Source organism: Papio anubis, chromosome 1 (assembly GCF_008728515.1).
Source record: "Papio anubis isolate 15944 chromosome 1, Panubis1.0, whole genome shotgun sequence".
NCBI lineage: Eukaryota > Metazoa > Chordata > Mammalia > Primates > Cercopithecidae > Papio > Papio anubis.
Genome location: NC_044976.1, coordinates 210,771,597 through 210,784,993, shown reverse-complemented (window position 1 = coordinate 210,784,993; position 13,397 = coordinate 210,771,597). Strand labels below are relative to the sequence as shown.

The window sequence follows — 13,397 nt, the reverse complement described above, 5'->3', positions numbered from 1 at the left end:
ATGAGGGCAGTGGGCAAGAGGAAAGTTCCTCTGAGCACCTTCTGTGAAAAGGAGAAGCTGGGCCTTGGGGATGTTCCTTCAGTTTCACAAGTGGCAAGATTTTCACCTCCGGTTGGCAGCTTTCAAATCGTTTCCCATTTCTCCAACTTAGGAAGAAGCTGTGAAAGCCGCAGGCAAACGGGGATGAATGATTCATTTGGTCCTGGCTATTTCCTTCACTCCTAGGATGTCTCAATATCTACTCTGTTATTTGAGAATAATAATAATAATAATAATAAATCATCTGCTTCCCTGGGACTTTCAGCGGAGTCGTTAGGCACGTGATGAAACCTTGGGTTGCACGGGGCTCCATTCATCCATTCATCCGTCCGTCCATCCGTCCAACCATTCACTAGACCACCCACCCACCTACCACCCTCCCATCCATCGCAAAGCCTTTCTCCCTTTCCGGCTTACACTGGGCGTTAAACTCCGGTCTCTCCAGGCCTCTGGCGCACGTACACACGCGCGGGCGGGCGGGCGGGGTGTGCGGGAGGGCGGGCTGGCCGCGCCGGGGGCAGGACTACAGCCTCCCGAGGGGCGCGAGGGCGGGGAGGCCGGGGAGGCCCGGGAGGCCCGGGCGGTGTGGCGGTGGCCGAGCCGAGCCCATCCGAGCCGGCACCTTCGGACGCCCCTGTCCCACGTGACTGTCCCCTCCTCCCTCCTCCCAGTCGCGCGCACGGGCCGGGCGTCTCGACTCCCGCGCGCGCTCGGCTGGTCCCAGTCCCCGGGAGAAGAAGCGGAGGAGGGAGCGAGCCAGCGAGGCGGCCCAGGGGAGCGGGCGCGAGTGGCGGCTGCCGGAGCCGCCTGTGCACGGGCGGCGGCGAGGCGAGGGTGGCGGTCGCCTGAGCAGCGAGAGCCGGGGCGGCGCGGAATCCGCATCCGCCGCGAGTGTGATGAAGCTGCCCTGCCTCGCTGCTCCGCTTGCCGCCAGCTGACACCGCCTGCACCCAGCCCGCCCGGGAGGGGAGACGCCGCGGGGCCGTGACCTTGGCGGAGGAGGTAAATAGGGGAGGCGGGCGGGGAGGAGGCAGCGCCACCCAGAGCCCTCCCGGCCCCCGGCCCGCACCCAGCCCTCGCTCTGCGCAGCGGGAGCGTCGGCTGGCGCAAGGCGGCCGCCCCCGGGAGCCCCGCGCCGGGGCTGGGCTACCGGCGCAGCGCGCACCCCGCGGTCCACGGTGCTGAAACTGCTGCCCGGCTCCGGCGGCCGCCGCGGCGCGGGGCACAGGCTCGCCTGCCATTTGCTGCTGCTGTGAGAGCGAGCAAGGGGAGCTGGGCTTGCCTGTTTTCTCCTCTTTGGCTGGTTGCTCTGGAGGCTTCTGCAGTTAGACTTTTACCCACAGTGACCCGGGTAAAATGGCCTGAAGGCTTGACCTCCCACTAGTTCTTGTTGCCGGGACATGTTCTGGTGTCTTCTTGCAAAAAAATTAGGCAGGATTACCTCCGGACTTCCGAAGCGAAGTGGGGAGAAAGGAGAGCAGCCGGTGGCTGGCAGCGCAGGCAGGTGAAAGTAGGCGAAGCACATACTCTGGCTCTGTGTGGGAGACCCGGGGGAATAGAGAGGAAACCATGTGCTGGAGAATGACACCGGGAATGGGCCTCTCTGATGCGCTGCAGGTGGGGACACTAGACAGATACCTGGGAGAAAGTGTGCTGCCCCGCTCCCCCTCCCGCCCCCCAGGTGTTGCCTTTCCACCCTTTGGGGAAAACATCACTAAGTGCAGGTGCAAGTATTGGGAGAGAAGAGAACTCTGTCCTAGGGAAATGCTACCGATGAGTTGTTAGGGTGAGCATCAAACACTTCTCAAAATGAGTATCCAGAAAATGAAGTCAGCTCAAACGATAACCAAATGGCTATTTCTACCTGGAAGATTGTAATTTCTTATAATTCCTTGAGGGTATTAGAGGTGTCAACTAATTTTTGAAAAAATCCATGTCCTGTGTCACTTTCTCCAGCCAGCCCCAGTTTGTAAGAACGCGCCATGTGGGGTGGGTGTTGTGAATGATGACGATGAATCAGGGGAGTCCCCTAAGCACCACCACTGGGATCTCACTGAAGTCTCTCTAACCCTTTGCAGGACACACTGAGAATTCTCGTATCTGAGAGCGGACCAAGTTTTGAGCGACATGGCCCAGGGGAATAATTACGGGCAGACCAGCAACGGGGTGGCCGATGAATCACCTAACATGCTGGTGTACAGAAAGGTAAGAATGTCTTCAGTTTCTTGGAAAACGGGAAACTTCTGGCTTTCTCGATGATTTTCCCCCTCTAGATCAGAGTATGTATCAACTTTGTGGCCTTGTGGATTCCCCAAATCATCAGTGATTACGTACTGTATACGTGAAAGTGATCTGACATTCTCCAGTGATGCATACGTGGAGAAACACGTTGAAGTAAATAAGGCCTCCTCCCATGTTCCCTGCTGGTTTTGCATAGATTATTCTGTCATGAGCAATAACAGCAAATTTGGGCATTCCAGATATTTTGGTTGTTATACACATGATTTAGTAGCATCCAGAATAATTTTAGAAGCTTTTTCTTATACTCACCTCTAAACATTTAGGTTATAATAATTGCATAAGCGTATCACATTTTAGAAATAAAAATAGACCACTTTGCAGTTTTGTGGCAAGAGAGAGAATGTGTCTGTGTAAATGTATGTGGTTTAATAATTTTGTTCTTGACTAGTCAATTCTAGTCTTTTTTTGTCTTAGCCTAAATTATTTTTTACTTTCTGTTACTTTTATGATTTGGGGTATTTATGGGTATTTATATTCTAGTGCCATATACCTGTTAAATCATTAAATAATATTTATCTTGCAGAGTTGCTTTTTTTTTTTTTTTTTTTGGCCACATATATGTTTGGCAGCCTTATACGTTTAATAGCAATGCTACCGGCAACAAACTTTTAGACATTGAGCAACCATAATAAAGGTGCATTTAAATATTGCATGTGCTTTCGAGTGGTTGCTTAGGCAACTTCACTCTGGTTATCATCAACAATCTTACTAAAATTAAGGATGCAGTATTCTTCTGCACCAATCATTTTTATTGCATTTTATAAATGATTTTTTAAAGTATATTATCTGGAGTGCTCATTGGGCAATATTTCTTTGGTTAACACTCACATGGTAAAAAGGAAGTCATACTTTGAAACACCCCAAAATTGTTAAAGGTTTTAATTTGAGAGAAGCCCATTGAAGAGTTCAAGATGTTTGCATTTATCTCTTTTTCAGTAAGAGGATCAGAACTGATTATGAATAAAGATGAAAGACTGTGTCCTACTTTAACCTGCACTAAATCAAAACTTTTCATCCGTGTAGCCCAGAATCATTAAAAGGTAGTGATGAATATGTGTTTGAGGGAATATTGCTATGGCTTTAACGGACAGATGCACAGGCGTCCTGGTACAATGCTAGCTGTTATTCTCTAGCGTTGGCAAACAGTACTATATTGTGTACTTATGAATGCATTTACATGTGTGTGAGATAAAACAGTATGATGGGGAAGAGAAATCAGAACCTAGTTGTCTATGTTAGTCTTAAAGCATTCCAAGTGCGTAAATCAGGAAAATAATCCACTTGAGTTTAAATTACTAGTATTGTATTTTTAAGTTAATTGAATTAATTGGATACTTGTCTATTCTATTTAGAGTTGGTTTTGAGAAGAAATATTTTGGGGGGAGTTGGGTGGTTTTAAATGTCATAATATTTTGTATTTTTGGTAAAACTCTGAATATTGTAATATGCAAGCTGTGAGAATTTTGAATTCTATCTTATGGGTGTATACAATGTGAAGAGTTAGACTTTTGGTTGGAAAAATATTGGTTGGAAAAATATAGTAGTAAGCTATTTCCGTTAGACTAAACAATTGTATTCCCTCTCTGTTTCCCTTTAAAAGATTAAGGACTGAGTAGATTGGACACCTAATAGTTATCTTCATTAGAAATAAACTAAATATGCAGCAACCCGTGTGTGTCAGTCAGTTAGTTATTTTGAGAACAAATAAAATAAGAAGACAGGGATTTTAGAAATAGTTATTTGACTGTTTAGTGTATCTGAGCCTCACATTGGTGATTTTGGGTTTACTCTATACTGTGTTGTATAGCATCAAATCGCCATTGATTTTACTTTTAAGTTAACAGACTGTAATGATTTCAGGAAGAGAATGTACTACCTCATTTTTTAAAAGCATGATTATTTTGTTGATTAAGCTTAGAACTGCTTGTGCTACTCATTTTCCCTTCTTTTATTAGCTCCTTGCTTAGGATTAGTGACCACATATAACTTACTTTTCAAAGAAAGATTTTCCTGATAAATCATTATTGGAAAAAATAACTCCTTTCAGTAAATTTTACTCTTAATGCTTACCTATGGATTGTCTGTCTATTCTTGTCTTCTCTGAGCATTTGTTTTTTGTTTTTCTTTGTGATAGAAATAATAATATATAAATAATATCAGATAATGTGTAAAGAGACACAGTGTCCTTGCTTATCATTTGCTAGTTATCAGGTCAAATTGTCTATATCTGTGTGTAGACGTAGATTGGGACATCACATATTTCATGTGTCCATTATGCTTCTATTTTTTCTGTCTTATATGGGCTTTCCATTCAATATCTTCTCAGTAGAGGCCAAATTTCAATGTGAAGAACAACAAAATAATTGGAGTGGGGTGTTGGTTGAATATGTGTGTTAGGATATTTCAACTGCTCCGCCTTCATAAAAGAATAAACACTAGATTACAATGCTTATTAGTCAGGAAGTCAATCAAAGACTTAGAAAAAAACTTCAGTTCCAATAGGACATTGCTTAGTAACAGTGGAGAGAAAGGATAGAGAAATTGCTGTTCTATCGACTCATGCCCATTTTCCCTTCTACTTCACTATTGAAGCATCATTCTTGAAAGTGTGTTCTGAACTGGGAGCATTCGTGGTGTTTTGCCTCCTCATGACACCTCCTGTTTACTTATTGTGTACGACTCTGAGGATTTACAAACACTCAAGATATGTATGTGCTCTTTCCATTTTATCTCCATAGGCTATTGGTTTCCAAAGTGGAAAACACAGAAAAGCTGGGATGTGTAAATTTCTTGTGTTTGTTTGATCTCTCTCTCATTATTGCTATCCTCATACAAATTACAGGAGTTCCTCCAAATCACGGAAAAATTCCAGGGATCTGTTTTCCATGGAGAAGTTCATAGGAATCTTATGGAAAAAATGTACAGTGGATAAAACTCTGACTGTTAAGGTAGAGTGGATGTCACCCTATTGAAGGGCACAGGTGATGGTAATGCTGCTTCATGATCCCAATTAGGGTTGCTACTTGCAAGTCAGTCTTGGATGTTGGCTGGTAGGTTTTTGGCGTAATATAGGGAGTCTCAATAGAGTTCATCTGATGTCAGAGACACATTCTAAAAATCCATATAGCCAAAGCATTTGCCTTCTCAGTTCTTCTATTTAGAGGGCTGTCTTTTCATAAGCAGGTGATTAAATTACAATGGTTATGTTGTTTTATGTACTTGAGGACGTCTCATTTAAAAGCACATAAAATCTTGTGGCTTGACTGCTTTTATTCCTGGCACTTCTTAGGCCTCCTTCAGACAGGCCCCTAACTAGATTAGAACTAGAAGTCATCAACCGCCTTGGGAAAAAGAGACCCAACTAGCTCCAAGAGGTGCTGGACTCAGATCAACTTCTTGAAGAATCTTTAGAGGTGATAAGTCAGAACTCAGTGTTATTTGGTGTTGATGGATCTTAAACAATACCCCCATTTTTGGTCGGCTTTGGACAAAACTCTCCTTTGTGGGGGCAGCACTGGCTGTAAAGAACAACTGAGTACAGGGAGAGACACTCCAAATTTGGTGTCTGGCCAACATGCTGTCCACTAGACAGTATACATCACTTTCAGTCCAGCAGCTGACATTCCTGCATTTGAAAAACAAAATTTCTAGGGCACCTTGAAGCCAGAGCTTCAAACTGGCTGGATTGCTGGCTTCTCACTCGTAAGACTCCTCAAAATGCCCAATAATTTCTGATATTATTGCAGCAATCATTTATGCTCAAGCTGTCAGAAAAGAAAATGAAAATGTTTTCCTCATTCATTATCTTACTGCAGTAAACATGGTTTTGGAAATAGCAAACTTACCAAGTTCACTGTTCCTCCCCCATCTCCTTCTTCCCCTTACCTTTCTCCTACTCCCCTTCTCTCCTCCATTCTCCTCTCCTGTCTCTTCATCCTTATATGGTCGCTTGCTTTGCATTTGTTTGTTTTCATTTTTTTCTTTTCAAACCTGACTTAAAGTTGAAGACATAATTTGCACTGTTTATTTAGTCATAAAGGAGGAAACAATGCTTTTTGGGGAAGAGAAGAGATGACAGCCTTGTTACCTGTGAAGCTCAGGTACCTGAATAAATCTTTCAAATATGGTATCATATGGTGGTAGTGGCAAAAGGTTATTATTTTAGGGTTAAGGTGGCTCCATTCTGTTTTTTTTTTTTTTTTTTTTTCCCCCAGGGTCTTGCTCTGTTGGCCAGGCTGGAGTGCAGTGGTGCAATCATAGCTCACTTTAACCTTGAACTCCTAGGCTCAAGCTATCTTCCCACCTCAGCCTCCTGAGTAGCTGGGACTACAGGTGGGTGCCATGATGCTTGGCTAATTTTTTTGTTTTTTTCTAGAGATGGGGTCTCACTATGCTGCCCAGGGTGGTCTTGAACTCCGGGGCTCAAGTGATCCTCCTCCCTCAGCCTCCCATACTGCTGAGATTACAGATGTGAGCCACAGCACCCAGCCGTGACTGCTCCATTCTTGAAGACCAAGGCGAGACCACTGGCTTTTCTTATATGAAGGCCCAGTGAGAGCTATCACCCAACCAGGAAGAGTACTTAAATGCTGATTGACTCGACCTAAGCATTGTCTTTGAAAGCTACTTCTGAAGTCAGCCTGTTCTGTGAGAGGAGACCTACTTGCCAGAAAGAGGAGTGACTTGATTTCTTCTTTGGAAGAGACTGGGCCACAGACATTAGTAGTCTCTCAGCGTTGAGCTAGCTGACATTTTCTACATTAACTCAGTGGATTTGTCAGTGCAGTACTGCCCATCTGGTCAGCCCTAAGGGTGTCGATATTTCTCCCCTAAATCCCGGTTGTGAAAAATAATCTTTGACCCTTTTTTTTTTTTTTTTTTTTTTTTTAGATGGGTTCTCATTATATTGGCCAGGTTGGTCTTGAACTCTTGGGCTCAAGTGATCCTCCTGCTTTAGCCTTCTGAGTAGCTGAGATTATAGGCATGGACCACCGTGCCTAAGTTGATCTTTAATATTTTTGAACCTTAGTAGTCTTAATCCGTCTGGGTTTACTACATGTTAGCAGAGTGAGGAATATGTACAAGGGACAACAAGACAAAGACCCCCTAGAAAAGGAAGGAATGTGTGTAAAAGATCATTATGAAAGGCATGGTCCTTTTAAGCCCTCAGATTTCTAAATTAAGGGCTCAGATGGGAGGCAGGCACTGAGAGAAGTATCTTGCCATTTTTGAAAAACTTTTAAATGGAGTGTCTTTTGTAAATCAGATTATTTGAAAGAAACTTTCTGGACCAAGTGATGTTGTCTACCCTAAACATATTCAGACCTGTTTTTTCCTCAGTGATACTAATACTGACGTGTGCCCTGAGATAAGATAGGACCATCATTGATATTTCCATGATGATATTTCTTGATGAGAAGTAGATAGAAGGATTTTATGAGTAATAATTTAATGATGCATTTTGCGTAATAATTGAGTTTGGAGCCGGAGAGTCTTCCATGAGCTCTTTCCTCACCAGTTGTTGTTCGTCAGTGCTATTTGTGGGATTACGATAAGGATTTGTGGCCTGAATTTTATTTCTTTTGTTTCCCACTTCCAATCTCCCTGAATCTAATTGATCAGAGGAAAGTGCGAATGTGCAGAAGAGAAGTCCTCGAGGGATTTTATTACCTTCTAATAGCCTCTGTGGTTCTAGTGAGTGATGGAAAGCGGAGTATTTTTAGGAAGTGTGGGTGACAGAATGTGATCACTGCAGAGAACGTGGAAATATTTTGAATTTGGACAGTTTAGTGACTTTAATGTTAAGTCTCTTTGAAAGCAGGATTGTGGAAAACAAGCAGCACAAATAATTGGCCCTTGCTTTCCACTTCATGACAGTGATAAGGAGGCTTATGGATGTGAGGGTTACGCAGGCTTCTATCCTACTAAATATCAACCTAATTATAAAATGATTGTAAATGATAGAGTGGGTGCCCAGTTCCTTAGGAAGCAAAGGCCCGCTTCTTTCTGCCGTTTGCCCACAGCAATGCAAATGTAACTCGGCTTCTTTTTAATGCCCTTTTGTCTTGTGTCTAATTGACAAAAGTCTCAGGACCTTGGAACACTAACAGACAATCATGAACTCAATTCTAGCTCCATTGAAATTGCCACCTGGTCTCGACTAGAAAATATTTTGGCCGAGTGGCCTATCTAGAAAGATAAATTGTTATTTTGTCTTCTGGAAAAAATATGTAAGAAATGGCAATTTTATGAAATTAGCTGGGTTCCCAAAAAGTTTGAGAGCCTTCTTATCTCTGATCCTTTCTGGTGATTAACAAGTAAAAGTTTTCTTAAGGAGACAATGGGTGGAAATGGAGGAAGCATGTGTACTAGAATTGGGAAGTCTTGGTTTGAAATCTCAGCTCTGCCACTCTTTAGTTGTGTGGCTGTGGTTTGGCGACCTAACTCCTTTCTCTGCAGTTTTTTAAAAATCTATAAAGTGATGAAACATAAAAAATGTTTTAATCTTTTCTTCATAGGGCTGTTTGATGCTCAAATGGGATAGCCTGGGGAAAGTGTCTTGCATAGAACCTAATCTATATTAGGTTTCCAATAAATGACTGCTGGTATAATTAATATTATTATTATTATTATCTTATTACTATTATATAACAAAAATTGTTAAACATCAGGTACGTGCCAGGTGTGGTACCATATGCTACCATATTTTTTGATAATGAAAGAAAAGTGAATGTTTTCACTACCTCCAGTCATTTTTTTTCTGGTGGAATAAAGAGGGAGATTCTGTAGGATGCGTTGGTAATACCATTTTTATGATACTTACAATGTCCTGTCTTATATTGTTTAGTCCTATGTAGCTAGCTTCCTCTACTCATTAATGGGAAAGTCTTTGGAGTCTTGTCTTATATATCTTGGAAGTCTGCACAGTTCCTTGGATATTATGCAAGCTATATAAAGCCTTAGAATCCGGGAATTTCAGAGGTGAAAGGAAACTCAGAGTTTATCTACTTTTTCATTTTGCAGATTATGAAATTTAGGATCAGAGAAGTAACACGATTTACCTGAAGTCACACAGCTTGAATTCAGGTCTTTATGTATTTATCTTTCTGTGGCCTCTCTTTCTTTCTCTGTCAATAAATTCACTAAGACTTTGTGTTTGTAATTTAGTGTCAGTGAATAATCAGCATCCTGGTTGCTTCACGGACATCGTGGATTATACCAGGATGTCTAGTCAACCACTCTAAATAGATTAGATGCTTTTGTCCTCTGACCTGTAGTTTAGCTCTTGGAACCCAGGAATGATAAGATTGGGAACTTAGTCTGACCTATTCTGGTGGTCATTCTGTTCATATCTGATCTTAGATGGAAGTCCTAGATTTGATGCCCTATGGCGATGCAGTCCAATAGAACTTTCTATCATGACAGAAATGTTCTATGTGCGCACTGCCTAATATAGTAGCCACCCGCCACGTGTGGTAACTGAACACCTGAAATGTGGTGAGTGTTATTGAGGACCTGGATTTTAAATTATATTTACTTTTAGTTAATTCAAATCTAACTGTAAATAGTCTTGGTGGCTAGTGGCCATTGGATTGGATAGCACAGTGATAGGAAGTAAAGGAGTTTGAACAAATAGCATCAAGTCCAAAAAGAGAGACAAAAAAAATATGCTATACTTAGCTTAACAATTGCATACAGTGCTTAAAACAGAGTAGAGCTCAACAAATGATTTTTTTTTTTTTGAGAGAATACAACAAAAGTTTTAAAGGAAGACCACAGACCATGGCCTCGTAAGGAAATGGTAGATATCATGGTAAATGACACTGAATATTTACTTGGTTTATGACTTTTTTTCTCTTTTTTTGAAACTTTCAGTGGTCTGAAGTGAGTGGCTCTCCTAACATCAGATGACATAGGTTGTCTTTCAGTAAGACAAAGGCCTGCATGTACCATGAATGTACTGTGCAGGGTGTTTATGGGGCCTCAGATGATTTGCTGATGTTGAAAGTATTTCAATTCATCTCTATTTCATAGCATCTCAGAGATGTATCACAGCCACTCCAATTCCTAACAAGACTGAGCAAAAACCGGAAGCTTCTGGGTAAAAGGGATTTAAAGTGTTTAGAACTCTTTCTGAGAATTTTAAATTGAGGTATAAAAGGAATCTATTTTTTATAAGCTCCCTTCTGTTACCTATGTATCTGAACTTCTAAAGGAGGACGATAGCCCATGCGGAGGTAGTAGTCATGAAGGGTCAAAGGACTCTGAGTCAGAAGAGCTGGATGTGAATTCTGACCCCACCCCTGAGTAGCTACGTAAGCCTGGGCATGTGTCTCAACCTCCCTAAGTGTCCTTGCAAAAGCCATCTTTGCAAAATGCTTCCTGACCAAGTCGTCCTCTGCTTGCTGTGTGTCCCCATGGCTGTAGGTCATTTAGAAGCCCAGCTGACATGATTTCCCCCATTTACTCATTGCTAGAAGATGTCAAGAACAATACAAATCTACATGACCTTCATTGTCCACAAAAGCTCTCCATGTCAGCCAAACTGGTTTCGTAGAAATTTTTTTCTCTAGTACAGAAATCTATGGACATTTTTCGTTGTTAATACTTAAGATGGTGTACACCAAAGGATTTTGAAGAAATTGGATACCATATAGAGAGAACAGATTCATACTAATATGGCTATTAACACATAATTAATATTATTACAATGTTTTTTCTCTTTGAACTTTTCTAGGTGCATTTGCTCTGGAAATCAATGTCATTTGTCACTGGTTCTAAATTTTATATTTGATATTTTGTTTTTAGGCTTTTGATTGATTGTTAATTATTGAGTGCTTACTTACCATGTGCCAGGTCCATTTTGTATATGACTTGTTTTCTTTAAAATAATCTTCCATATTGGTTATTAGTATTCTGTTTTTCTAAAAAAAACAAAAAAAAAAACAGCTGAAAACCAACTTATGCAGACTGAATGACTTCCCAAGATTAGTGGGAGAACTGTCGAGCTATATGAGGCTGGAAACACCTGTTTTTCACTGCAGTGTCTCAGGACCTAGAACAATGGCACAAAATAGGTGTCCTCAAATATTGGTTGCATAGATGCATGAATGAATGAATAAAATAGTGAATGAATGCCTGGTCCAAAGTTCCTACTCTTGCCTCTTTACTGTGTTGCTCTCTAGATAAATGAATGAATGGACAGGACATTCAGAATTGAAGTCCATTCATTACATATGCATTTGGCCTTGGCTGTGTATGGGGTAGCTATGTATATGGTAAGCACTGATGATAGAGTTTCGGACGGTGCAGACAGGTCTGAGCCATCACGGGGCTTAGTTTACCATGGCAAACACAGATGTCAAGCAACTCATCACAGGGTGATTAATGCCATGAAAGAGGAAGAACTGACTGATATAAGTTATTTATTTTTGGTTTTCTGGTTTCTAAAATAAATATTACGTTAACCTCCATTTTCTGTTGGCAGTTCTTTTTTTATCACATTTTATTTTTATTGCTCTCTGATAGCACATAATGTAATAGAAACACGTATTTTAAGTATGTTTTACATTTGTATTCAAACTCTGCAAGTTGAAAAATAGAAACATTTAAGTATTTATTTTCTTTTATTTTTGAGATGGAGTCTCGCTCCGTTGCCAGGCTGGAGTGCAGTGGCACAATCTCGGCTCACTGCAATATCTGCCTCCTGGGTTCAAGTGATTCTCCTGCCTCAGCCTCCCAAGTAGCTGGGGTTACAGGCGTGCACCACCATGCCTGCCTAATTTTTTATATTTTAGTAGATACGGGGTTTCACCATGTTGGCCAGCATAGGTCTCCTGACCTCGTAATCTGCCCACCTCGGCCTCCCAAAGTGCTGGGATTACAGGTATGAGTCAACGTGCCTGGCCTTAAGTATTAAATTTTTTATTGTCATTTGTTGCTTCTTTGATTTGGAAATTGGAATTTGGAATTTTTTCTTCCCCAAGATGCCATGCCAGGCCTTGCAGTTTATATTTCATTAGGTCTCTAATTCAATTTATCTTTTAAGTAGGAGCAATATTCATTTTACTCACTTTTATAATAGAAAAATAGGCATTAAGAAATGTAGGTATTTCCGGATAAATATACAATCGTTAATATTTTCGTTTGTACCTTTATAAAAACTCTTCTCACGGAATTCTGGTATTCCACCTTCATGATTATACTTTAGTTTTCAATACAGTATCATGGCGTAGTTCACTGTCTACCTTTTTAAACTTTTATTTTAGGTTCTGGGGCACATGTGCAGGTTTGATATATAGGTAAACCCATGTCATGGGGGTTTGTTGTACAGATTTTGTTGTACAGATTATTTCATCACTCAGTTATTAAGCATAGTTATAACCCAATAGTTACTTTTCCTGATCCTCTCCTCTCTCCCATCCTCCACCCTCCGATCAGCCTCAATGTGTGTTGTTCCCTTCTATGTGTCCATGTGTTCTCATCATTTAACTCCCACTTACAAGTAAGAATATACACTGTTTGGTTTTCTGTTGCTGCATTAGTGTGCTGAGGATAATGGCTTCCAGCTACTTCCATGTTCCCACAAAAGACATGATCTTGTTCTTTGTTGTGGCTGCATAGTGTTCCATGGTATGTATATACCACATTTTTCTTTATCCAATCTGTTATTAATGGGCATTTAGGTTATTTCCATGTCTTTGTTATTGTGAACAGTGCTGCAGTGAACATTCGCATGAATGCGTCTTTATAATAGAATAATTTATATTCCTCTGGGTATCTGAGTACGTAGCACAGTACCCAAGGTTTAACAGCCTCTGACACTTAGCAGGTGCTTAGTGAATGAACTAAATTGAGCTAAGCTCATGTTGAAACTCCTCAGGGATTTACTGTGACAGATGAGGCAAAGGTATTGATCATATCCCTTAAAAAACAAAATCTCTCTTTTCATGGGTTCTCAATCAGGCTTTTCTAATTCTGACAACTCAGGATTGTTGAGGCTATCGAAACTGGCTAGCAAGAAAGAAGAAAAAAATACCCTTGTAATTCAAGAAATG

General features: G+C 41.3%; 1 protein-coding gene across 3 annotated transcripts in view; it reads left to right on the top strand.

Annotated features, from left to right (window-relative positions):
• Positions 1–700: 700 nt before the first annotated feature.
• The window catches only part of RGS7 (regulator of G protein signaling 7), a 568,234-nt gene continuing 555,537 nt past the window's right edge, over positions 701–13,397 (top strand). The window contains exons 1-2 of one of the 3 annotated variants that reach the window (XM_017953401.3): positions 701–1,041; positions 2,118–2,244. In XM_017953401.3, coding sequence (XP_017808890.1) covers positions 2,167–2,244 — 78 coding nt within the window. In that variant the 5' untranslated portion in view covers positions 701–1,041; positions 2,118–2,166. The remainder of the gene's footprint in view (positions 1,042–2,117; positions 2,245–13,397) is intronic. The other 2 variants (XM_017953404.2, XM_017953406.2) reach the window with 2 other exon arrangements.